We start from the raw sequence: 27,962 nt of genomic DNA, 5'->3' as shown, positions 1-27,962 counted from the left end.
TTTCGTATCCTGTCCTTCACAGGCTTGTTGATGCAAACGTCGAGGGGTTGCAGCTGGGATGTCATCCCTCCCGGGATAACAACAAGGTCGGAGTTGTTGGCGACAAGCAGTGCCTTGCTGGTGTCAGTTGTGTGGCCCCTGAATGAGTCCACAACGAGCATAGAGCGGGGGCTTAGCAGCGCACCGGGTCGCCGAAACCACACTAGTCGGAGCCACTCTTTGAACATGTCCGCAGTCATCCAGCCTTTGTCATTACAGCGAACGATCATCCCCGCTGGAAAACGCTCGTTCTTCGGTAGAGTCTTTCTGTTGAAAACGACATACGGGGGAAGCCGTTTGCCGTCCGCTGTGCACGCCAACATCACTGTGATTCTCTGTTTCTCGTTGCCCGTCGTCCGCACCTTCACCTCCTTCGCACCGACAGAGTCAACTGTGGTGCTCATGGGCATGTCGAAGTAGACGGGCGTCTGGTCTGCGTTACCTATTTGATCGAGCACGTACCCGTGCTGCTGACGAAGCTTAATCACGTAGCGTTGAAAGGCAACCAGCTTCTCCTCGAAGTCGGCAGGCAGCCGCTGGCAAACCGACGTTCGGCGACGCAGTGAAAACCCAGCCCTCTTCATAAAACGCTCGGCCCAACCTCTGCTTGCCTTGAAGTCCAAGTGGGGTATCCCACGCCGTCTTGCGACTTCTCTAGCTTTCGCTTGTATCGTTTCACACGTTACGGCGATGCACCTTCTTCGCTGCTCTTTGACGAACTCTTCAACTTCTGCTTCCACCTCCGGATGGCGACCACGTTTCGGACCCGTAAATGCTCTCCTCATGGCCCTGCATTCTGCAATGCTGTCCCGTTGTTTCAGCCATCTTCTGACGTTCACTTCGGACACTTTGAATTTCCTGGCAGCTGCGGTGTTGTTGCTGGTTTCAAGTGCAAATGCTATCACTTGACACTTAAACGCAGCAGTGTAATGCGCATGCGTCGACGTCATGGCGAAACGTAGAGTGACAACCACACGGTTTCGTTTCGTCTCAGCACAGCATGGTACAGGTTGCTCCGCCCACGTGATGTCGTGGCCGTACCACCATTGGCGTCTTCCAGAAATGCCCGGCCCCTCGCACGCTTTCTGCTTCCTTCTCTCTCACTCGTGGCGCCAATTTCGAATCTAAGACGACCCCCGAGATTGAACTTGCCGATTTTGGAAAAAAACCTCGTCTTAGATTCGAGAAAATACGGTACTTTTAGTCCTCTTCAAAGTTCCCATGCATCCGAACCTCTCCAGTGAGTAGCGCTCAGACGAAAAGGGAAAGTTCCAAGGCCACGAAGCGAGAAATCCGTGCCACGTAATCTGTGTGCGCGTTAAGATTGACCGCTCCACGGTTGCCCTTGACAACTGGCTCCTATGCTCCCGAACCGTCTGTTCTCTCTCATGAGGGGATTGTGATCGCAACTTTTAGTTCCTATTTTTTGCTGTGTTTTCGAACGTGGACGATTCTGACGATGAACGAACGAGTTTTGAAATGAAAATATGGCACCGTCCAGCATTTCGGAAGCCGCAAGCGGAAGCTCTCGACAACAAAGAAGAAAAAGGCTTTTGCGCCGGAATTCGAAAGCAAGCGCTTTGTTGATGTGTTTAGCGGTAGTAACAAATGAGTTTTGAAATGAAAATATGGCACCGTCGAGCATTTCGGAAGTCGCAAGTGGAAGCTCTTGACAACAAAGAAGAAAAAGGCTTCTAGGCCGGAATTCGAAAGCAAGCGCTTTGTTGATGTGTTTAGCGGTAGAGATGTCGTCGAAACACGACCAAATACTTCTTTTGATGTTATTGTCGAAGCACTGTCCAGTAGTTCTTCCCACAATCCTCTGGAGGTTGTGCCATTCACGAGCACGGGTCGCACAGTCCAAGTTTATTTGGAGTCATCGTTGGTGTTGCTGGTGGTGCGCCGCGGGAGTACAAGCATCATTGACTTCCGTGTCTGGCACTGAGCCAGAACTTAGGCTAATTCGTGAGGATCTCGACCATTGGCATTCCCAGGATTTTCTCCAAGGGGTTTGCCTAAGTAGCGCCGAGGTGGTTGGGGGGGGGGGGCAGCAAAGCTTGCAGCCCACCCTCTCCCGCACACGGTACGGCCATGATCTCAACCCTGCGGAATGGCAGAACCCCTACGAGCATCTGTTTTGCGAAGCTAACAAGAGCTAACAAAAGCATTGGACAAGGGTTTACTGCCTTGTCAGACTTTTGATCAAAGGCAAAAGCAGCCAAAGTGCATCAAACAAAGTGCCAGGATGGCAAGGGAACCTGTCCACAAAAGGACACAAAAGACTAGACTGCTGGAGCCTTCTAATACAGTAGTAAAATTTTTTACCCCTTTATAGTAAAGTGGTCGGGACTAAGCCATAGATTTACTATATCAGGAGTTTTACTATATCAGGAGCAACTTAAAGATCCCTTAAACTAGTGCAAATAGGCATTTAAATTAAACAAAAGCTTTATTTTGCATTTATAAGGCATTAAAATAACTGGTTATTGATGTTTGGGATGTAGCACATGTGTACTTCACAAAAAAGTTCTCTAAGCTTGCCAGGTGGGCATAGTGTTGATTACTTGCGTCTGTCACATTTAGTGCTCCCCTAAGCGTGTCCAATGCTGACATGACTGCCTGTCGTGAAGGGGGGGGGGGGGTTCAGGCTCCCTTTCATCAGGTTCATCAGTTTCATCTTCCACTGGGGCCTCTTGTCTCGCTTGGATGTCATCACAGATCTCCTGCTCTGTGAGCTCACCAGGTGTGGCAACATCATCATCCCATTCCAAGAGCTCTTCAAAACTTGCACCTAGGATTTTTAAACTTGCCAATGACAAGGGGTGTCCGTTTTTCTGTCCCATCCGTGTTGCAACAAAGCAGGGCAGTGACCCGTTCCTTACTTGATTTCCCACCCACGCACTTTGTTGCCTTGAAATTGTAGGTGCGATTGGGAAGCATCTTGTAAAATATCGCAGTCTTGTCGCAGTTGAAGATGTCTTGTGGTTCATAACCAGATGAAACAATGGGGAGCATTTCTTCGGTCCACTCTTCAACGGTAGCATCTGAAACCGCGCCTCCGTCGCCAGTCTTCCTATGAAAGGCTATGCAGTTCCGCACCTTGAAGTGCTCAAACCATCCATTTGATGCCTTGAACTCGTCGGCTCCAAGCTTAAGGGCCACATCAAGGGCTTTTTCTCTCATCACAGGCCCACTGACGGGCACATTAGCTGCACGCGCTTGGCGAAACCACTCCAGCAACGCCGCTTCAACATCCTCGTTTCCCCTTGGCTTTTTCCTTTTTCCACTTGTGCCATCGGATATCGCGTCCTGTTCTTCACAAGCACAGACACTGTAGCCGGTGACACACCAAACTCGTTCGCAATCTCTTTCCGCGTTCTCTGGTTGTCATCCACCATTTTCAACAGACTTGCTTTCTGGACGAGGGTTAAAGCAGTCCGCTTTCGATGAGGGCTCTTGTCGCTCATGACGCCAATGACACGATGTCGGACGTCTTCTTTGTATGGGATGAGAAGGATGGCAGCACGGTATAACGATGGATGGCAATGGTGGCAGTGGTGCCCGTATGCCGCAGCGGATATGGCTGATATCCGCTATCGCAGCCCCATGCGCCATCGCGCCGTCAAAACAATTATACACAAGCGGCAAGCAACATCCCCAGCGTCATCGACATGACAAGTTGACGTCCGACCACGGGATCCGATGTATGGAAACACACATTTTAAGTGTCCGTTCTTTACTATAACCGGTATCCTGGAATTTTTCTGTTTGCTATATCAGAAAATGATACCATTGGGTCTATAGGAATTCAGTCGGGACCGCAGTTTTCTTTTACTATAAGCGGAGTTTTACTACACGCGGAGTTACTCTAACGAGGTTCTACTGTAGCAGTAAAAATAGTGTGAAACTTTGTGCTTCATTTTCTCAAAACAACTTTTCTCTCTACCTGCTTCGCTTGTGAAACTGATATCTCTGTAACGACTCGGTCTATATACTCTATGTAAGTTGAACTTCTGCGCAAGAGAGGGGAAATGGGCGGAGAAATCGCGTGGGCAGTGTTCCTCCACTCACCGGTTGGAGCGGAACTCGAAGGGACAAGTTTAATCTGTTCCATTTATCAGGAGTTCCATTTACTGAGAGAATGTGTTTTTGTGGTACTAGGTGGTTCCTCTAACTGCTGCTAGATGTATAAAAGCTGCAAACATTGTTAGAGTACTGTGCAGCAAGAAATCTTATGTGGAAAGTAGGAAAAATATTGACAAAAAACAAGCTACTGTCTCAAGACATCTATGTACAATATTTATTGGAACAGAGCCTAACTAGCAGGAAAGAACATGTCCAAGCTGGCTTGTGACATCTGTTGAAAATGCTTTTTCTGAATGACCCTGTCCATGGGTGAAAGGTCGCACAGAAAATCTGAGCCCTGTTGTTGACTAAAAAAAAAACTCTGCATAGTTTGCAGAGCCACTTCTGCTTGTTGCAGGGTGACGCCTTGTTGAGGTGTCTCATTCTCAGGCAGCTCCGTTTCTTCGGCACTGTCTTCGTTGATCACCTCAGCAACGATGTTTTCGATGGTGTTCTCAGGATACGTTGCAACGTTTGCATCGACGCTGAGATATTCATCCAAGCCGAAGTTCACACCCCTTGATGAAAGCCCTTGAACCAGTTCCTGGTCCTGGATGTCGTCATCCTCCTGAACGTCATTCTCGCACACTGGGTCTGATGTAGCCGGGGTGAACCCTGCATGCCTGAAGCAGTTTGCAATAGTTGCGGGTGCTACCTGTCTCCAGGCATCATCGAGAAGGTAGATGGCACGCAGAATGTCCACCTCGTATTCCTTTTCCCGGTCCATGCAGAGGAGCATTCTCTGAAGCAGGTTCTTCCGAAACCTGGCCTTCAGCGCTTGGATGACGCCCTGGTCCATGGGCTGAAGTAGGGCCGTTGTGTTGGGGGGACAGGAATTCTAGCTTGATGGCATTTAAGCCCTCCACAACACCACGGCCAGGGCAGTTGTCCACCAGGAAGAAGACCTTCCTTTTCATCTGGGAGAACCGTGCGTCTTCCCCATGCAACCACTCGGTGAATATGGCCTGCGTCATCCACGCCTTAGTGTTGGCTTTGTACAGCATGGGCAATGTTTTGATGTTCTTGAAGCACCGTGGCTATTTTGACTTTCCGATAACCAACAGCTTTAACTTGTCCGTGCCAGTCATGTTTGCGCCTACCAGAACAGTCAGTTGATCCTTGCTCAGTTTGCTGCCGGTGCACTTCTCACCCTTGAAGGAGATGGTCCTAGTTGGGAGGAGTTTAAAAAATAGGGCAGTTTCATCTACGTTGTAAATGTCATCTGGATGGCACTGCCCTAAGATCTCCGGAAGTCTTCGCTCCTGCCAATCCTTGCACCCGGCAGAGTCAGCAACGGCATCTTCTCCAGAGACCGCACAAAAAACAAGTCCGTTGCGGTCCTTGAACCTCGAAAGCCATCCTTCACTGCATGAAAACTTCTCGACGCCCAACTCTTCCGCCTAGGCTCGAATGAGCGGCCCGCTCAGGGGAAGATTTTCACTTCGGGCTCTCCGAATCCACAGCACAAGACACTTTTCCATTTCTTCATTGTTGGCCAGTCGTAACCTCTTTCACTGCGGTGCAAATCTTGAGCTGCTAAATGTGTCGCGCAGCTTTTGCTTGTCGTTGATGATCAGAGTTAGCGTACTCTTAGGGATCGCATATTTTGTTGCCAATGCAGTCTTTGTATATCCACCACTGTCGAAATCACTGATGGTGTCGACCTTCTTCGCCAGTGACAGAGAGTTGTGGGCGCGCTTGGGTGTCACCACTACGAATGCAAGCGAACCCTACCAACCATGCGGGCATTCGGATTGGAACCGGAAGCTGATAATGTGCATGGCGATTGCGCTGGAAAGGTTGGAGAGTACTCGGAAGGTCGTCTAGTTTATTCAATTTTTCAGATCCGTTTACCCGGAGTCCCACGAATTTTTGTTCCGATTAACGGGAAAATTTTTACATTGCATAAATAGGAAAACAACCAACTCAGACACTTTTGTTCCGTTTAAGGGGTAATTCCGTTTAGCCAATTTCCGTTTATCAAGATTCCACTGTACTTCATTGTTTCCTTCCCATATGAACCGACCCACGTTAGCTCTCCGCGTCGAGTTTGTTGTGCTGGGGGGGGGGCGACCAATCATGTGCCGCGTGTGGTTACGTCAGGCTGAGGGAAAGGAGGGAACTGAGGAAATGCGCGGAAGCGTGACCTACTCGCATAGCGTATTGATGAGGTCTGTTTTCTTACAATCACTGAACGTTCCTATAGGTCGTGGCATTCTTATTTTTTCAGGTAAATCATAATTTATAATTATCATTATAATTTATGCCATTGTCATATGTTTCTATGCTAGATGCGTCAGTTGCGACCACATGCAGAAAAATGAAAACCAAATATTGTCATCGTGGAAATTGGAAAAACTAAGAATGTCACGACCTCAACCATACAGTTGGGAATACACTCCAAGTTCAAGCTGTCTTCTATCACATTTTTCATACTTTGCAGGTCTTTCACAAAATGCAAAGATTTTGTAATTTGTAAAGGTTTGAAATAAAATAAGTTTTAGAGATATCATAATATTTTTTTTTGTGGTTAATTCGTTTGGAGGGCATTATCAACGATGGTGCAAATCTTCATCATAATCTATTAAGAAACAAAAAAGTATGTGTTGATCCCCACGTCCCCCTTAAAGATGCCATTGAAACGTACATATAGGGGCTTGAGGTCACCTGTGCAGCCTGTAGTATAAAATCGTACACAATACTGTTCTACTGAAGCTTCTGCTCTCTACAGCTATCCTGCTGTACTGTGCTGAAAATGTGGTGCAAAACAGCAAGCATGCTGCATTTTGCTGTAAGTCTGCTGTGCATTATTAACACAACTGCGCTGTCACGGTAGACATAATATAGCACCACAGTTATTGTTGTACATTTAACATGTAGAAATACTACAGTGACTTCTTTTTACAAACGTTCTGAATTTTATCGCAAACTATTCTGTTAAACACTGTTGCTGGCCGGAGGGGCCTTTACATCCCGTCTCCCATTAGCCTTCCAGATGTATTCACGGTATGCACCTGGAAAGCATACTTATCTAATACCAAGCAACGGATATGCTTAGGAAATGCTTAGGAATCATCAATTCAATACACAGCTTCATAATTCAATGCATGTTCTAGCAGTACATAGGGATATGAAAGTGGAATTATGTGAAACAAAGTACATACCACGTGCAGCTGCCAGCTTCTGTCGTGTAAGTGGTGGTTTTGCATGTTCGTCTTGTTTTGTGTTGCACTTGAGGCCCTTTACACTCCCTTCACGGAGGACATCGTCACCCCATACAGCGAAACACATATTTCTTATGAACTTGCTGTCTGCTATGGAGGTCGGAAGGGGCAGGGGTCGGAAGGGGCCCAAGTTTGCGCAGGGATCGTGAACCCATTGCCAATCTGAACCTGCATTGCATGGATCTACTGCAGATTTTGCAGATTTTAAGCGGATTTTAAAGACAACAAAGTTTCTTAGTTCGCCAGTCAGTGCAATGTGTCTGTGTTTGTTATTTTAGCTACCCAGCACTGGGGTTTTAGCGCTTTTAATCATAATCATTATCCTAGACCTGTTCCCTATATTCCCGACAGCATGAGGGACCTTTTGGAGATGTTTGACATTGCGGCCATGAGGTCCTCCAGTTTCTCTGTTTCTGCAATATGCTTTCACAGACTTCCTGAGCTCGCTGTCAGCTCTCGAACTCCAACTCCAACTCGAAATTTCGAGTACACGCACAGCCCTATGAAATGCCTTTTGTCCCATTATTTACAGATACACTTCTTGACAAAAGGGCCATACAAAATCTTCTGTGCGAGATAAATGAAAACTAATAGCTTTGTCGAACTACACAATGTGTCGGGATGGTGAAGCTCGCAATGATGAGAATTGGATGCAAATGAAGAGCGGGGAAAGCCAGCTCCAAAGTTTTATTTGCTCTATTTGTCACAAATCGCTACCCCTGGATCAGAACCCACCTGGAATGTAGTTTTTCGAGTCGGGCAGCGTTTTCAGAATTCTGGCTGCAACTTTCCATCCATGACTGGAATTTATATTCCGCCTTCCTTACTCGCCCTGCATCTTTTCTACTGCACGACGATGGGAGCATGCACCCGGGCTGGACCAGAGTTGGGATGTAATGTCTAGAACTGTCCAACTGTGTAGAACGGGCCCAACAACCACCATTGAACCTACACACAGCCTCAGCAACTGCGGACTAGACACTCCTGAGGGACGCAAACTGGGTTTTTGACTGGATTACATTGTTCAGACTTTCAGTAGTGTCCTGCGTCTTTCCATCTTTGCATTTTTCAAGATGCACCCTCGCTGAGAGTCTCCTGTAGGTAGGGAAAAGAACTTCCTGGACATGATGCAGCAAATTGTACTGAAGTGGTGGGGCTGTTCTTCTCTTGCCAGGACTCTGTTGAATGTGCACCAGGAGTCTTGTGCTGTGTGAGTTTTTGTCAGTTGAGGTTACATGAGGAAATGTAGCCATGATGGCCCTTTCTATTCCTTCTACATCACCAGCATTGCGCTTGATAGCCAAGCCGTAATAATTTGCGAGCTTCTTGATCAATCCCTGAGTTCTCCACAGCCCTTTTGTTCTTGTGGACAAGTTTGCGCAGCGCCGTCCCCATCCTTTTTCTTTTTTGCATGGTTTACACGTTCCTGCTTCTTTATGAGGATGGACCCATATATCCCTTAAATGCACGGTACTTAACCGGTAAAAGTTTTTTGGGAAATGTACCTTTATCTGATTCTATAGCACACCCGCAAAACATCAAAGTAACGTTTAACGCCTTCCTTGAAGGTATTGGGCCAATTTGACGTAGTGGGAAAATATTTCCCACCACGCCTTTCAAGCTAAGAAATATCGGAGCCTTCATGGGAAGTATTTTCCCACCCCATGAATGAACGATATTGGACAATGAAACACAACGATATTGGACAATGAAACACTTTATTTGATGACATCACAGAAAAATGAGTTCACTTGGCATGGAACAACGCAAAGCAAGGCGCTGCACACAAGGGAACTTTGCACGTCGTGCACCCAATCTTCGATCGCTTGTCATGTGCCTTAGTTGAACAGAAGCGGCATCTGCGAAATGTATTGAGCGCTTCAGGCATGTGCCTGCCGACATCAGTGAACCTCACTTCGTCTGGCACTCCAAGTGTGTTCAAGCTGGTCCTCCTCCGCTTGTGAAGATAGGCAGTTGAAGCGGGCCCCTTCTTCTTCCTGCTCGTGAATGAACCCACTAGCTCCCTCGAAAGCTTCAGCAGGAACTGAAAATGGGTGTAGGGCTCAACGCCAACCTCTTTCCTTGAAAGCTTGTGCAATATGTATGCATCTACCAGTGCGCTATCGAGCAAAAAGTAGAAAAGGCGGTGCCACCACTTCATTGCCCTTCTGCTCACAGAGTACTGCTCCCGCAGCTGGTCGAACATGTCGACGCCCCTCATGTACTTCGTGTACTCAACAACCGCCTCGGGACAGGATATTGTCGCTTTTGTGCCATCCTTCTGAGTTCTGTTGACGGAGGTTGTTTGACGTGGGTCCTTCGAGGTGGTTAGCATGTTCACATGCTTTGTGTCACGCCACTGAATCGCTGCGCAGTTTCCTTTCACAAACCAGATGTGTTCCCCTTTTTCCAGTTTATTCTTGGCCTTCAGTTCTGCAGGTAACCCTTTGCGGTTAGTGCGTACCGTCCCGCATGCAATGATTCCATCTTCATACAGGTCATCCATGAGCTTCGCCGTCGTGAAAAAGTTGTAAAAAACTACGAGCTTATTTTGGTGCTTGAGTGTCGCTGACAAGTCCTTCACCACTCGAGGGCCCAGGCCGTCTGTCACAGCATCACTCGCAGGTTGTGCCTTCCCACAGTACACCTCGAACTGGCACAGGTAACCACATGGGGCGTCAGCACGGGCCCACACTTTGTAGCCTCTTTTCGTCGGCTTCATAGGCATGTACTGCTTGAGACTCGAGCGTCCTTTGAAAAGCACCATACATTCGTCAACAGATTGAAACGAGGAAGGAGACAGCTCTCGTAGGAACGCAGCACCCAGCTCATCGATAAGCGGACGAATCCTGTAGAGCTTGTCATGATTTGGGTCAGTTCGTGGCAAGTTCTTTGTGTTGTCGTTCAGGTGAAACGCTTGGAGTAACTTCTGAAATCTTCTCAGTGTCATCACGGCGCTCACAGATGGTACACCCAGTTCTGGGTCAGATGACCAATAAAGACGATAACTGGTTCGTGGAATAAGGGCCATCTTGATCAACACTCCAAGGAATGCCCTCAGCTCTTCTTCTGTAGTTGCCGTCCAGTCCGTAACCTTTGTTTGTGAAGCGTAAAGGTTCGTCTGTTCGACCATATGCTCGAACACAGCATCCGAAAAATATCTTGAGAAAAAGTCAATGACCTCCGTTTCAGGGTCGTAATCTTCCGTTGGTCTCGCTACATCCGCAAATGCATGGTTCCATACCTGGGATGTGACTGATTGAACCCAACCCGACACAGGCTCGTCGCAATCGCTTTCGTCATCGGAGCGGTTCGGCACTTGTCGTTTCTTCGACGTTGAATGATGCACCTGACGCGGGCCACGTTTTGCAGGTGGTCTATCTTCATCTGAAGAAGATGAATCACAGTTGTCCACAAGTGAGACCGCGGACACAGAAGCGTTGTTGTTCTTCCCGTCCGTCCAATCTGGGTCGTCGTCGGAATCGGCATCCTGGTCGGAATCGCTGACATCAGGCAGCGAAAAAAGGAGTTCCAGGGCCTCTTCCTGCGACAAAGTCGATCTTGTCCTCAACGGTCTTGAATGACTTCCTGCCATTGCACACAGGAGGCAGCGAGCTGAAGAAAAAGAGAACGAAGCTTGTTAGTCGTGGACGGCACAGTGGGAAGTATATCGCCACAGCAGCCTGATACTTTCTCTCGCACCGCGGCGTCAGCCAAATACGCCGCAGGAAGTAACAAACTGCTCCACAAAACCATACACGACTCAACCGAGGCTAAAAAGGCAGCGCGACATCTAAAAATATAGCTTGTTCGCTTACCATTTGCCGGCGCAAACACGAAGAGAACGAAGAATGGCGTCCACTGGTCACTCAACCGCATAAACATGCGTAGTAGACGAACCAGTGTTGCCTGAGCAGCTAGAAATGAAATTACATGTGTTTGGAAGTCCCTCTCCGAGATGGCAGCACGAGTTACATGTGGGAAAATGCTACCCAGTGTGTTTTCTTTGCAGAAGTTTCAAGTGGGAAGCATATACCCCACCGTGCATGTAAGGGATATTTACATACTCCAAAGGCCCTTACAGAGCATTACATGGGGGGTGGCACGTAGAGGCTTGTGAAGATCATGTCTTAAATAATCCTGTTGTGATGACACAGTTGCGTGTAGATGGAAATAGGCACTTGTAGAAGTGCATTGTTGACACTGCTATCTCGTCCCGCTGGTAAGGAACCGGTGCTGTCTCCAAACGCGAAGACAGGGTCCTTGTACGGGAACGGAAGGTGTGCCGGCATCCAGTCATTGTCAAACACGAGCGCATGTGTACACCAAGGTAGAGAAGGCACATCAGCTGTAATGCAACCAAGAAACGATAAAACATCATGTCAGCTCTGCTGCTGCCTTTCCCATTCCATTTTGAGGGTGTTATCAACGTCGGTGCAAGTTTTCATCATAATCTATTAAGAAACAAAAAAGTTTGCCCTGATCCCCACGTCCCCCCTTATGTGGGATGTAAGATAGGCTAGCAGGGAAGTGGGTGCTCGCTATGGTGACTCAAAATCCCTCAGCTGTAGAACTGCTTAGGAATCCTCCAACACTTTTCGCATGCTCTTCCCACTGGATCAGGTACATTTAGCTCCTCAACATCTTGTGAGTTGGTCGCAGGGCTTCAGATGGGAAACGGGACATCATGTTGGAGATGACTCGGTTGATTTTCCTATGAAGGAAAAATAAAATCGTCTTGTAACTGTAGTGACATATGGGTCTTCTGGGGAGCCCCCTTTCACCAAACAATTAAGAAGTGTAGCTCACTCTCAATTTCAAAAGAGTTAGGCTGCAAGTGGGTCAGAGTAAGGCCTGGCCTATCCTTCAGAATGATACTGGCCTGGTCCATCTTGAAAGCTACCGTATATTGCCGCGTATAGGTCAACTCCGCATATAAGTCGACCCCCTAAATCCGACAATGCGAATCGAAAATAATGCCACCGCGCCTTCATCGAAAATAACATCTTTATTGCAAACGAGCACTTATTCGTCGTCATCACTGGACACGTCTTCCACGATAATGTCTTCTTCCTCCGCACTGTTCTCCCATAATTCGTCGTCTTCAGCGCCGTCGAGAGCATTGGAGATGCCGCACTTCAAGAACGACTTCCGCACCATCTCTTGGGGCAGCAGCTGCCATGCGTCGCTCACCCACTGCGCAATGGTGCCGAGGGACGCCCGCCTCACGCGACCGGATGGAGTCATTGGAAGGTCTTCGCGACTCATCCATTCCTTATAGGACTCTGCCAAGCGGTCCTTAAACGGCTTGTTTAAGACGACGTCCAAGGGTTGGACGATTGGCGTGAGTCCACCTGGAATGACAACCAAGTCACAGCCGGCGTCAGGCATTGCCTTCTTCACCCTCTCGCTGATGTGTCCGCGAAAAGAGTTCAACACCAGCACGTTGTTCGGCCGAAGCAGCGCCCCTGGACGCCTCCACCAAACCAAACTGAGTCACTCCAGAACGGTGTCTTCGTTGAAAAAGCCCTTCTCGTTGGCTCGCACGATCACGTTCAGAGGAAATTTCTCGTCTTTTGGAAGTGTCTTCCTCCGAAAAACAATGAAGGGCGGCAGCTTGTGGCCATCGGCAGTGCATGCCAGCATCACTGTCAATCGCGTCTTTTCGTTCCCTGTGCTGATGACGCTCACTTGCCGATCGCCCATTTTCGCAACGATCTGCCGTGATGGCATATCGAACCAAATAGGGGTTTGGTCCGCGTTGCCAATCTGGCCGAGCAGGAATTCCTTCTCCTTGCGGAGACTGATCACGTAACGTTGAAATGCCAGCAGTTTTTCTTTGTATGCTTCAGGCAGCTTTTGACTGATTGTTGTTCTCCGTCGTAGCGAAAGTCCGTTCCGCTTCATAAAGTTCGCTACCCACTTCTTCGAAGCTTTAAACACGTCACGCGGAATTCCCAGACTGTTCGCCACGGCTTTAGCTTTCGTGGCTATGTCTTCGTAGTTGACTGCCAGTCTCCGGTCACGCTGCTGATCGACCCAGTCGGCAACTTCTGTTTCGACTTCCACGTGGTTGCCCCGCTTCGGACCCCGGAAGGAGCGCCGCGTGTTGGAACAAGCAAAAAGCTGCTCGCGCTGTGCACGCCATCCCCGTATGCACTTCTCAGACACACCAAACTTCCTCTCCGCAGCGACGTTGTTCATTTCTTTGGCGTAGAGGATGGCCTGCCGTTTGAATGCGCTCGTGTACTGCCTTCTTGGAGCCATCACGACGACGAAACACACAGAGCGTCCACGGTTGGGGGGCCGGCACAGTGAGTATGACGCACGTGATGACCACGTGGGGTATCGGGTCTCAAGGTTGCCAGACTGCTCCGCGTATAAGATGACCCCCGATTTTAGCGACCACGTTTCTAGAAAAAAAGGTTGACTTATACGCGGCAATATACGGTACTTTGGTGTACTCCACGGTGTCCTGAATGTTAATTCAGCACATTTAGTTACTGGAGCCTCAAAACAAGTAATCCATATTACAGCAAGAAAAAACTAAAAGGGCATGACAAACACAATACGGGCCAATGGAAACTTACGTGTCCACTTGGAGTATTGAATCCAGTTTTGAGCATGGCGTTGCGCAGGCACTTTACAAGGTGTGGGCAATCTGAGGTAAAATAGAGATTGGGGTTTGGCTCAGTGGGGTGTTTAACTCAGCACCAAACAGCACCAAATTTCCTTGGAGTTCCCTTGTATGCCGAGGACTTTCAACATTTTCTATTCCAGCTGGCGCCGTCACAAGTGACGAAGCTTACAAAAAGATCACTCTGCTCGGCGAGAAGGAGCCGATTCTATGAGGACCTTTGCCAGTAGTTCCCCTTTCATGTTTCCCTTCGTAACAAATGTACCAATAATCTGGCTCCAATTTCTGGAAAATGGCTTATATACATCACAACCATTTCATGGTCAGAAGGAACACCGTTTTCTCCAACGTCGAAAGTCCCCAAGTGAACAAATCCTTCAATGCGTCCTGATCCTTAAACTAACAGCATACCTGCCAACTCTCCCGGATTATCCAGGAGACTCCTGAATTTCATTCAGTCTCCCGATTGTACGAATGCATCTTCCAATCCACTGGGAAATTGGGGCTTCGAGCTATGTTTCTCTGGTGTTCCTTTAAAAGGTCTGCAAACGTATTCCTGAAGAATCAGACAGCCCGTCCCACATCTTCCGTTGCATGACAATCCACGGCTGGTGGTTGCAGCACATCGCGTGTGTCATTGTGTCCGTGTTTCTCGAGAAGACACGCTATTGTCCTATCAGCAAGGTCATTCCATGCGAAAACATCCAGAGGCGCTGCTCGACCCCTGCATTTTTTTCTGAAAAAATTCTGGTGTGCTTCTGGGTTCGTATAATGCTTCACTCCGAGTTATTTATGCTATGCAGTGAAGCGAGGCGCCACTGAAAAGCGCATGCTTCGTGAAAGCCACCATATGCTCAGAGAACAACTGGCGCTCAATGAATCCACGTGAGTCGTTGTGGTTTTTTAATTGGCTGCAGGGCTGTTGCTTCTATGTCTGTACGGGGCCACGTACGTTTCACCGTATTTTGCGCGTGTACATGAGCACAGTTTTCAGACAAAAAGCACAGTTTTCTAGCAAATTCATGAATTTTTTTCATAAAGATGGATTAGTTTAAATTCATCGAAAAAAAATTGATATGTAGTACTGGTGGGTGGCTTTCTTGAAAACTCCAATGCAGTATCGTCCGGTGCGGTTACCCCGAGTCGCACGTTTCTGTTTCTCTCTATTCTTCGGTTACTGGGCTACAATATTATTTATTTATTTATTTAACCTTTACATTTCCGACGGTTGTGCCTTTAGATAGAAAATGGCATATAATCAGAGCTTTAGTGTATCGACATCAAGCTTGTTCTGTCTATATGTTTAGTGGTGTTTGAATTAACACAATGATGCCAGCAAAGCAGTGATGAAATTCAACACACTGGTACATATTTATTACTTTGATATGTGTACACATATATTCGGGTCACTATGGGCAAAAATAATTTAACGACAGCAAACCACAAAGGTAGGAAAAAACATCCACACTGTCATGACTACCAGCGCATTACACAACTGGCACAGGGCTATTCGTTAATCACACAAAATTTCTTCAGATTATTATTAATAGAAAACGATGTCTGTGCTGCTAGCACCTTACAGCGGCTCGCAGGTTTGAATGAGTGGTACTTCCTCGTCCCTGGAAGCGCGACAGCATGCATGTAGCGGTTGGCAAGCTTTTTACGCTCCTCTTCGACGTCGTCTTTTGACGCCCATATGGTATTCAGAGATTTGATATTATCTTGAACCCAAGAAAAGAGGTTCTTTGGTGTCAAGATGTGCTTGTCGTTTGGCCTCTGCGAACTGGTCTTTGACGCGAGTCGCTTTACCTTCCCACCTATCCCATCGTATGGACCTTTTCCATGGCGAAGCGTGGCGAAGAAATTCCAGGTCGCCGCTACACTGAAGTCATATTTGTGTAAGCAAAGGTTCGCGAAATTTTTTTTATTCTTATACTGTGACGCCACTCCATCACTGAAATAGTGAACAGTTTTGATATGTGGAAGGCGGTCTTTGATATATGACATGAGGTAGCGCTGGAACAAATGAACGGTGGCGTTGTCGTGGACGAGAGAATCAGAAATCACGACGAATGCGATGTGCTGCAGCTCAGCACTGCCATGAGGTGTTGTACTTCCATTATCAGGTGGAGCGCTTTTGTAGTAGAGGACCACAGGATGTACTGTCGCTTGGCTCTCATCCCAGTAGAAGGACTGGGGCCAATTCTGGACGACAAGGCTGTAATTCTCTGAGAAATTCATTATGACGATTCCCTCGCTGATAGGCAGACGAATTTTCAGCTCACGCAGGTACTGTCCTTGTTCCTTGAAAACAAAGTGGTGCGGATTTAAATTTTCTACCTACGTAGTTAATCTGTGGAGAAAATCATCTATCGTCAGCGTGAATGTCGCTAGAGTAGTGCGCTTTCCCGGAACCCACTGTTTAGAGGAAACATGGTCGGTGTATTGAAACTGTTCTCCGTTTATGATTTCGAGGTGCTCTCGTAGCTTCTGGACCCCTGGGCAGCTCTTGCAGTCACCGTTCGTACATTGGGCATTTCTAGCGTCGCAAACGGTCATAGCGAGAAGCAATGTGTAGTCCTCTTTGATGCCGATCGCGTCCAGCATTAACTTGATATTTTGGTGATACGTGCGCACACACACTGCATGTGTTCCTGGCGCGCCTGCGAACACACCAGGTTGTTGTAGAGACGCAAACATTGAAAATCCTACTTTCAAGTTGTTGTTTTCTTGCTTCCAAAGTGTGTATGCCTCTCGGAGATTGAGCAACATAAGTCTCTTTTGGTGGCCCTCTTTTACATCCTTTTTCCCTGGCATGCAATGAGACACAGTATCGTCCTCATAGAATTGCTTGATTGAACTTCTGACGTCTTCGGAGATCACACGGCCAGCTCATCGTCTGGGTTGAGTCAGGACACTGTGTTCCTCTCACAGTTGTCTTGCTTTCCGAACTGCATCTTCGGATGCGCCAAAGAACTTCGCAGTCTTCTCACGTAACCAGGAGAGAGGAGCAAGCGTTAGAATTGATGTCTTGTTGAGATGAGATGTCTCTGACTGGAACCTAGTCTTCATTCCCTGCTAGAAATGGTCCCATTGAAGATTTTCCGAAAAACTCATTGAATTCAATTGGACGTCTTTCAGACAAACACCATTAAAAAATCAACTGAAATTCCAATTCCCAATAGATGATTTGGAACAAATATTATATTGGACACAACTGGTGTTTTAATTGGTCTCAATGAAAATCCTCTGTAGAAGTCAATGGGGCCCAATTCGAGACACATTGAATAGCATCCATACAAATTCATTCGAGGTCAGCCTTGCGTCCCATTGAGCCAACGTGCTGCTCTATGGAATTTCCCACTGAAGTCACCCTGATATTCTCCCTGCCAATGCACTTTTTTAATGAGTAGTAGTATTCAAAACCGTTGCTCCTAATGAAAGTTACGTTGAAGAATGAAAGAAGTTGTGGCTGCAAAAAGAAATACACTTGGTGTGGTTTCTTTGTGAAAATTTATTGTTCACATAACAATACAGTAGGTGTGAAACTGTGACAAATAGCAAGACACAAAAACGAAAAGTTATTTCAGACTTGCACATGTGTGAGTATTCATGGAACTGAGAAATACAACACGAAACAATAAATAGCACGAACAAATACTCAATTCAGCACTTACGCGTCTTTGAAGGCGTACCTACGTTCATCACCAACACACGCTACCGTAATCCATGGAGGCTCGTTCTCGCAACGTCCAAACAACGAACAGCGCACAACGCAGGGGGGAAATTTTCTTCAATCACTGAGTTTTTCGACGACCATGTTCTTCACTGTCTTGTGCACCTGCCGCCTCACGATTTACGATCTAGCCTGCCGTTCTTGAGCGAAAATTAACGCATATCCAACTTAGGCGAGACTGCGTTCCCACGACGTCGTGATAGTCACATCGTGACAAAGACTCCCTTGCCTGCCGCCTTGTACAGGCTCAACCTGCACGAAATAGCATTTCAGATATACTTCATATAATATTTCAAATACAGTTTCAAATGACGTCGCTATAATGTCAGAAGGCAAAAAAGCATATTACGTACCGTTTCACACAGCGCGGTTGGTAACAGTCACTAAAACACTCCACTTCATCTTGCTATCTTTCCGTCAGCCCTCATAATACCTGCAGGGGTAAAGGCATACAAAGAACAGGAACGCCTTACACGTCAACTACGTACCTTAAAACGGCAAAAATCATAAAGATAAAGGGCGAATTGATGCAGATGCGCAACCGCCATCCTCACACTTCGACGATTCATAAGAGACTGACTATTCCGCTGGCGACTGGCGGACGCTTCCACTTCTGTGCAGTGCAATACAGTCGCCGTCCGATTTTTCGGACTCGGCGGGGATCGCGCAAAAGTCCGAATAATCGAGCAGTCCGAAAAAACGAATTTCGCATCAAAATAAACTTTACTAAGCCCTAGTATGCTGGAAAAATGTGTCGATGCTTTCCTAACGCACTTCCAGCTCTGCCTGATAACGTCAGCTTCTATTTCCCGAAGCGACATTTCGTCACTGTAAGTACACTGACAGAAGCACCGCCGGCATCAAGTCTGCAAGTCGGCTTCACCTAACGCATGCGTGCTTTAGGTGAAGCTCGCTTTACAGCGATGTCGCGCGACTCGCGGGCGGACAGCACGTGCAGGGCCGTTGGCTGAAAGAAGACGAAGACTCAAAAGCGCTACGACGGACCTCTTCTACTGTGAGGAATGGAAAATCAACAACAATCATCACTGCCTATTTTTTGCCTCAATATTTTACTTGGTTGATTTCTTTTGATACGAATTTCGGATGATACCAATGTTTTCCGTCACCCCATGAGAGAAATTCGCGGGTTGGGCAAACAGAGTCCGAAATATCGAGCGACGGAGCTGCACGGCGTCCGAAATTTTGGACATTCTTATACATCACCTCTATGGGACCCGCGGCCGTTCCGCGAACGAGTCCGAATAATCGAGCATGTCCGAAAAATCGGGGCCCGAAAAATGGGTCGGCGACTGTATTGCATGAATTGCAACACAATAGCTTCAAGTGGGAGGCGCAACAGTAGGTTATACCACGGCTCCTGTACCTTTGAGGAAATATTCAAAAACATTTGAAATCACGCGAACTATTTTGGAGCGCAGATGGGGAAACGTGCTACGGCGCCGAAAAGGTAGCATCTCATTCCTTCAGTTGGGAATGATCCTGTCTCATTCGTTCACATTGGGCCAATTCATTCAATTGGCTTCGCATTCCTTGTATTGGTGGAGTATCTCATTAAATCAATTGGAAGTCAGCGTTTCTCATTGATACTCATTAGACCAATTCCTTGAATTGGTTCTTTATTCCCTGTGCGCAGCCTTCGCCACACAACATGGTGGAACACGTTGTCGCAAAGGCCACTTCCCTGCAAAACTCCCAATTCCCTCAATGAGAAATACTCCTCTTATGCACATTGAATGAATTGGTCGTCCGATTTCACATTGAATCTCATTGGAACTGCGGGAGAATTCATTGAGATCATGCCCTTCATTTCCAGCAGGGTTGGTGAAATGGCTGTGGTCACGCAAAATGTTGGAGAGCCTGAAACGACGTGTCTTCGTAATTACGATTGGCGGAAGCAACTACAGTATAGTGCGTCGCAACTCCACCTGAAAGTGGCTATACATGCGACATAGAGGAATCCGATTATAGATGTTGGCAATGCTATTCTGAATGTACATAATTAATGTGCAGCGTGTACCCCCACTTTGCACTGCGGGTGATCTCCCAAATTTTGACTTCGTCAGTGTGGCAGGTATGTAACAGGTGAACATGAGAGAACTGGTGTTCTGAGGCTGGAACAGCACAGAAAAAAAAAATATATACAAAGCCTCAATTCCATCTTTTGTCATGTAACAGGTGTTCAGATAACTTCAACTCGTCAACCAGGAGGCCACCATGTCCTTTGGAGATATCCATGCTGCAGGTCTTTTTCTGTCAGCTTTTGGAGAACTTCTACATTGAGGCCAAACCCAGCTCTGTAAGATCTCAGAAATCAGGGTGGTCTTGCTTGGAAGAGGAAGGATCTTATTTTTCTGGATGTGATCATACAGTTTCACACTCATCTTCATCTTCATCAGCAAACACTTCAAGATCCATTCCTTGCTGTAGCGTACACGTTTCATAACAACAACAACAACTTTATTTTCGACCTTGAGAAGTGGGGAGTTTCATCGCCACAGGCGATACTCTACCCCATTGCTGGATGGAATGGGGGAATAAAATAACGAGCCCCTTCACAATAACGATCGAAGTCCGATGGTGTCCAGAAATGTCAGAAGAGCTTTGAGCGCAGAGCGTTGCTGGGCTGGATTGGGCCAGGGACCAAGCAATTTCGATAGGGAGAAAGGGCGAGAGTCCAGCTGACGAAGAGACTCTGACGTTTCATGACAGCATGACTTTCTGACAGCTGACATTTCATGTTTCTCTTTTTGCTCCTGCAAAACATTGTTTCACACATTCTTGCTGTTTTAGAGTGAGGTTCACAATGCTTTCTTGTAGAAAATTTTCGTTGGATGTTTGCGACCCCAGACTGTAGCTTTCCGATTACATGGCTCTGTTTCAACACTTGGGATCTAAGCCTTCTTTTCTGTTGCATTGTGCACCTGAGCTTCTGTGTGATTGTCATCATGGCTTTCTTTATTCTCTGTTGCAGTCTTGATCTTCTTTTCAGTAGTGCTGCTCATAGATAATTGCAGGACGGACACGAGAGGCCTGCAAGACAAGTCATTGTAAGGTGCCACATCTATGAAGATGCTCAACCAAAAATCCTTCTACAGAATTATGCTACTCACGATCTCCTCCAACTTGTGCTATGCAGTTTTAGTATGTGTCACATCCTGCCGTAGTTTGGTTCAGCAGGGCTTGTGTCAGGAGTCCCTTGTCTATCTCACCCACTTCCATATGGCACCCTTACACACATGGAGACACTCTACCCTTCTGATATCACATTCTCTCATTTCTCAGCTTCGTATTTTTGTCGACGCAAGTTTCTTCTACAGCATGATTCCTCAAGAACACCTTGCAGTTGACACTGCCGTTAAGCTCCCGAGAGAAAACAATGGTTTTCCTTGACGAGGCGTACATTGTCGATTCTTGCGAAGTCAAGTAGACAACAGCAGCAAAACCTGTGAACTCATGCATCGTCCAGAACTTTGAAGGCACCTGCAGGTGCTGCAGAAAATCTTCCTAGTTGTGGACTGCTAGGTGATCAATTGATGTACTGTCCACGTTGTATTCATCAGCGATCGTATCAAGAGTGCAGCTCCTTTTGACTGGTGATGGCGATCCTTTTCCTTGTGCTCTTTTTGGCCGGAACACGTTTCGACACGTAGTTTGGAAGATTAGGCAAAATGGTTGGCACCGCATCTTGGGAAAGCACCAGCTTACCGCGCTTAATTCGCACCTTCTTGCCATCAATGATGTGTACATATAGTCTCGAATGATGTAGTGCTCCTCAAAATGTAGTTCACGCGCTTTAAAAGCAATAAAAACCCCCGTGCCGGGATACAAACAGAAGGACAACACAACACACAGCACAGACGGACGAACAATACTTTTTATTGACAAAGCCTGCTTCTTGTTCGTTGCTTGCTCGGGATATTTAAGAAGCAGGTTTTGTTAATAAAAAGTCTTGTTCGTCACTCCGTGCTTTGCGTTATGTCGTCCTTCTGTTTGTATCCCGGCACGAGGGCTTTTATCGCTTTTAAAGTATGAAATACTAGGCCTGTGCGGATAGTGATTTTTCAGTTCGAATCGAGTAGTAAAGCGCACCGAGTCGAATACGAATAAATATCGAATCGAATCGAATACACGACAAATAACGCAGGGGAACCAAAACACGACGTACTTTAATACAGTAAATAGAGCGGCCTATTTGTGGAGCGGCCTGTAGCCTGTATAACCTGGAGCGGCCTATTTGTCCTGGGCTTCGGTTCGCTTAGAACACCGGGTGTCTGCTTCAGGGGTCTGGCTTGTCGCACGAGCCTTTCTGGGGCTCCAAAAAATGCTGTGGTGCTATCAAGCGACCATGAATTCGGCGCAAGTGTAAGAATTTTCTGCCTTTTTCGAACGGCTGCTCTCCGTTCTGAACTTTCACTTTAAATCGTCCATCAGCGCCTTGTAATCCTCCTCCAAGAATGATCGGCTGCCAGTTATATTGCCTGTTGCACCATCAGATGAATCTGAGGAATCCTGCTCTCCTGAGGTTAGCGGCCCTTGCAATTCAGCTTTTTCCTTTGCTGTGCACGTGTGACGCCGCTTGGCGTTCTGTTGTCTGTTTACAGGACTATCGCCAACTGCACCGGGGCATGTGCTTGGGCCGGCCTCATTGTCACCTTGCCAGGCACTCAACACTTCGATATTCGATTCTCGCAACAATTCTTCTTTGCCATTTTGCCTTTCGCCTTATAACACTGCATGTAGCACAGGGTACAAAGCTTGTTCCCAGGCACCAGCTTCAGGTAAGGCAGCTTTCGCGCAAGCTGCAACGAGATCACCTTTGTTCCTTTTCCACGAGATTCATGTTGAGAAAATGGGTTCATGCATGTCTTGGGTGCAAATACCGTCGCATACTTCCTAGCGTAGACCTCGTAATGATGACCACATATCAATCGCGGAGCAACACCAGCCTTCGCTCGAAGTATTACCAGTTCCCTTTCTACTTCTGGAAGATCCTCAACGTTATGCAACGTGATTTCAGAGTAGACACATGGCGATGGCACATTCCTGGCCCAAAAGAACACGGCGGGAGACACGTAGCTTCTGCAAAGTGGGAACATTTACAATGTTAATCTCGCACATGAACTTTGGAAGTGACAGTTAAACTCGAGATAAACGGATAGGCCAAACTGAAATTACATTTCTGACTTTCGTGATATATAGCTATAGTTTGACAGGCACCGTGCTAAATTTGTGCGAGGCAGAAATATTATGTGGAGCCCCGTCTGTTTTTAGTTGCGCTTGTGACAGTACCATGTGCTCTAAGCTCGATAAAAGGATCGTAAACACCGCGAAAAGTGGCTACAAGGAAAATATCTGTGCCAAAGAGATGTTAAAACTTGCCATCCCAGTGGTCATTTGCTGCAAGAGGAACTTCTGGGGACGAAACTTCTCTGAAAGCATCCATAGCTGCTGAAACTGCATTACGAAGCCCACTTTCGTGTAGCAGATGACTGAAGTGTTGATGCGCCGTAGATTGGCTGCATCGCCGGAGCTCTCCGTGACGTTCGTTCGACGGCACAGGCTGCTCCACATGCCAACCTTCCAATATTATTTTTTCGGAAACAAAAAATACCTTTTTGAAACTTTCTCAGACCGCTCAATGCACCTGATACTATCTCAGTGAACTTCCTTCATGTTTTTCCACGGCCCACCATTTACCGTTTTTCTGAAAAAATGACAATTTAACGTATTTTTTTCGCCAACTTATCCTCCGTTTTTCTGGACGGCAATTTTTAATGTTGTACTTCCCCACAATATCTTGCCTGTAAATTATTTCCAAAGCTCTTGTGTTCAGCATGTGCGTGAAATAAAATGGCAAAGTTTGCAATTTTGGCAGTGTTTTGCATACCATTGAAATTGCACAGAACATGTCCACAGTGCGTTTCGAGACTTCAGGTGCTAGCGTCATTATCTCAGCTGCCATCCCGTCCAAAAATATGCCCAATTTCATTCTCCATTACGCAGCGCGATTAGTTTTTGGAAGGTGCGGTTCTGCGCAATTCTGTAAATTTCATATTCAAATTTCAAGGCGAAAAAATTTTTTAACGCGCAGAGAGTTGATCAGTAATGTTTCCATATCATAACAACACCGCCTGATTTTTTAAAACAATATCTGCGATGGTCAAATTTTTTACTCGGACGTTTGGCGTGGAATGACCCCGATCTGTGTCATTGCCAAATTGCCCTGTCTCCCGTCATTCTTGTCATTGCATCGAGCAGGTGCGATTGGCACTCGATAGTGATGCGGCAACTTCTACAAAGGCCTATCCGCGTGGCACAGTGCATACACCCATACACCCATGCATACACCCAGCGATCCAGGCTTACAAGGAACTGGAATCACGGCACGCTTGCATTCGCGCGGGATTCGTATGTGAAGGCTGAACAACTGTCTCCAATTGCAGCTGCGAACTTAACACTTCGCGAGGCAATGCAGTCTAATAGCGTAAGAAACCCCGTGTACATAAGTTGCCTCAGCGTCCTGGGTAAAATTTCTTGCATATTTCGTTCTCGTATTTTTCTGTCATTGGTTCGAATATTTCGCGGGACTTTAAATTCGCGAAAAAAAGGGCGGTCACGAATTTCGCGGAAAATAGGTGCTCGCGAAAATTACTACTTATACTGTATTACATTTTGTGGGAAGGTAAGGAAATGGATGTACAAATGCGCAGGAACATTTTTATTCACGTCCATTTTTTTATACGTCCAAAATATCGAAATGTTTCCCAGGCATCCCTGAAAATGGGAACCGGGGAGGCGCAGGTGGCGGGTCGTCTTTGTTTACGGATCACTACTGGTGACTGCTTTTTAAATCAGGTGCACCGTCGTCATCCTCTTCGCATGAAGAGCTCAGAGATTCCAAACCACTCTTGTCTTCTTCACTTCCTGAGCACACATAACTTGAGTCACTGTGAGAGTCCTCAGAAACCTCGTGATAACTTCTTTTTCGTGATAACCGCAACGCCCGAGACATAGACAACAGTCCTCCGGACGCCATGTTGAAAAACCTGTGTTGCCACCTCATCCCGATTGTTTAGCTTCAAACTGCGACATGAAGCTCGCTCCGGGACATGCTGTGCTGCCCTCTACCCGTACAGAACCAAAACATGTGGACGAGTCAGAGTCGTCCAAAGCAATCCCAAAAGAAGCTTCTTTTTAAGGAAAACGAGTCACACTCGTCCAAAGCACTTAAAGGGTTGGACTTCAAGGACGACTCCGGCTCGTCTGAAGCATGCAAGAGATTGAGGAACTGCTTTCATCACGCGGGATTCCGTCTTAATGCCGAAGCCGAGATGAGCGATGCATAGGAAGTGGGAGACGATGTCATAAGACGGAGATGGAAGGCCAAGAAAGGATAGACACATTTTTTAGGCCTAGTAGTGTTTAATACAGTTGACTTTTGAAGTGAAGTTCGTTTTTTCAGACTGCTCGATTATTTGGACTTTTCCACGATCCCAGCCGAGTCCGATAAATCAGATGGAGACTGTAGTTGCGGCATGTCTTCAGCGCCTCCAATTCCATCGCAGGCGTTTTTGCTGGGACCCGTAGCCGAAAAAATCGGTTTCTTTGCAGCCAAGTTGCGCTTCATCTCGAAGTGCATGAACCTATTCTTGAAATGAGCCATGATTTTATGAGGGACATGCACAGCACTGCCAAAGTTCAAAGTGTGACACTTATGCACTTTCCAGATGAAGATTATAAATTAGAGGAGTGGGAGATATTAATACACTGTTTCACAATCCACTTGGCCAAGTTTCTCTTCCAAGAAGAGCTTAGTTATTAAATAAATCAGTTTTAAAGATTTACACTCCCTCCACAGCTAAGGCAGAATGACGTCAGCTGGGCACACAAATGGGAGTGCAGCACAGGTGACTGTCCCCGAGGTTGTTTCCTTCGCGTTCGCACCACAATAGACTAAGTGATAAGACCACAGTAAATATGCAGACTTACACTTACCAGTGTGAGTGTTGACGTGACCATGTTCCGTGGAACACAGTGTTGCACTCTGGGCTGTATAAACCTGTATGATGCTAAGCAGAAACAGCATTCCACGAGCCGGTCTCTGACTTCTCTGCGACTTACAGACACCATCACTCCTTCCTGGTGATCGGACGCCAAAGTCTCTGCTGCTTCCTGATTGCCCTTGTCTGCACCAAAGGGTGCTCACAGATTGGCGTTGTCTGAGTGACATTTACAGAGAGGGAATTCCGTAATGCTCTCAACAACCGTCATCTGCTCTTGCCATGCATTATATCAAATTCCACAAAAACAACTCAACTAATTCGCGGCGGGTTTTTCGTTTTAAGGTCAGAGATGAAGGAGGAGTAAAATGGCACTGTAGTTTCGGAATTGACTGCGACAGATGCGATAGTACCTGTAAAGGAATCAAGGACGTCCGTACATGATGATGTACGTTTAATGGAACGACAGTCCAAGGGGCAAGAATGTGGATGATGCGCAAAGCGAGATCACGTGATGTTCACCACCGAGACATGTCTTCCTTAACACTTGGCCCCTGCAGAGGATGGAGGACTACGCAGTTTCGTATTCCAGCCTACAGAGAAGCTGGACGGGCCTGGTCGACATATTCGCATCGGCTATCCTGATGCGACAAGAGCGAACGCTATCGTCCGTGCTGGTGTGCACATCTGTCACTCGTCCTAAAGGCCACAAAACTTGTGGAGCGTTCTCCCTGTAAACGAGGACAATGTCCCCAACCTTGAGACTGTTTGAGGCTCGTGATGGGCAGATGTTAGCTGAACATAGCCACAGTATATATTGCTTCATCCACTTCTTCCAAAGAAGGGTAGCCATTTGCTCACGATAGACCCAGTGCCTGTACTAGTAATGAGAAGTTGATGTGCTGTCGGACAGAGTGCTGGTCGAAGGAGGTTCTGTAGGCCTCTCTCCTATTAAAAAGTGAGAAGGGGACAAGATCTCCATATCATTCGGATCTTCCGATAAAGAAGTAAGATGTTGCAAGTTTATTACCGCTTCCGCTTCTCTGATGACAGTGACAAGTTCCTCATAGTCCAGAGCACTTATACCCAACACCGTGCGGAGGCATGACTTGACGCCGCGTACCAGCCTCTCCCAGAAGGCTCCCCACGAGGCTGCACACTCTGCGATGAATTTTCATGGTATCCGATTAACGGCAAGAAGGCCAGCTACTTGACCTTGTGATAATGTCTCGAGAGTGAGGTCACGTTGTGTGTGCTTGAATGTGCGGAAGTTGTCCGAGTATATAATACAGTAAACCCCCGATGAAGTCGTAAAATCCGGAAAAAATTTCGAGATAAGCGGGGTTTCAAGTTAAGCGAACAGCGAAAATTACGTGGCCACGATGTTACCACAATGCGCTATGTTATGAAACGTAAAAAAAAAAAGCGTTCCTACAGTAATAGGGCTTGTAAACAATTCCGAAGCCATTTATTTTTCAACATCATCTGAGACTGAATAACTCCGTAATAGCAATCTGCTTGGCATTTACGTCTGTGAACAAGAAAGCATCTTCAAGCGCTTCAATGCAACGCATGAGACGCTCCTCCCGGCACGTCACTACCGCGGCCACTCTCGACGATTTCTGTATCACTCAGTTCACCGCTACTGGAACATCGCCGCTGTAAAGCGCATAGTCCTCGATGTTGAAGTCCGAAGTCACTCTCCCCAAAACATGCGAGGCGCATCACGTCGTTGCACAATTCATCACAGCCACTGAAGTGGTCTGCTGGCTCCGGTACGGCGGTGGAAGACCAGAAACCCGCATGAATGAAACAGTTCATGCTACTGGCTTGATGAACTTGCTACCAGGCCTTTGATAAGTGCCACCTTCCGCTCCAAAGTCAGGGACTTTCATGTGCGTTGTTCATCCATCATGGTGCCGCGAAGAACAAAACGAGAGATACTCGGACGAATGCAAAGGAGGAGGAGGAGTGACGTTGGGTGGAAAGGGGAGTGCTGTCTGCCTGCCACAGCTAGCGGCGCGTGAGGCGTGAGTCACTAGGACTGAAAGGCTTTGACCTTGACTTAGCCTGGGGGAACCGAAGAATGCACGTTATCAGCCGTAGGTACGCAGACCTACCGGTGATGGGATTTCGAGATATCCGTACTCGGGCAAAAAAAAGCTTCGACTTAAAAGGGC

At 47.1% G+C, this 27,962-nt stretch overlaps 1 protein-coding gene and 1 long non-coding RNA gene across 2 annotated transcripts in view; one reads left to right on the top strand and one right to left on the bottom strand.

The window, feature by feature from the left end:
- Positions 1-27,962, top strand: part of LOC135371481 (uncharacterized) — a 101,376-nt gene that overhangs the window by 15,674 nt on the left and 57,740 nt on the right. The window lies entirely within an intron of this gene.
- On the bottom strand, positions 9,136-11,256 carry LOC135371433 (piggyBac transposable element-derived protein 4-like). Its single transcript, XM_064605485.1, has 2 exons — positions 11,207-11,256; positions 9,136-11,003 (listed from the first exon to the last, which is right to left on the bottom strand). Exon 2 carries the CDS (start codon positions 10,981-10,983, stop codon positions 9,136-9,138), a length of 1,848 nt encoding a protein of 615 aa, XP_064461555.1. The 5' UTR covers positions 10,984-11,003; positions 11,207-11,256.

This window comes from Ornithodoros turicata, unplaced genomic scaffold (assembly GCF_037126465.1).
Source record: "Ornithodoros turicata isolate Travis unplaced genomic scaffold, ASM3712646v1 Chromosome11, whole genome shotgun sequence".
Classification (NCBI taxonomy): domain Eukaryota; kingdom Metazoa; phylum Arthropoda; class Arachnida; order Ixodida; family Argasidae; genus Ornithodoros; species Ornithodoros turicata.
This window is presented reverse-complemented; position numbering and strand designations above follow the sequence as displayed.

Excerpts from the sequence above, each read along its gene's own strand:
- LOC135371433 (XM_064605485.1), bottom strand. The coding sequence starts at position 10,983 with ATGGCAGGAAGTCATTCAAGACCGTTGAGGACAAGATCGACTTTGTCG.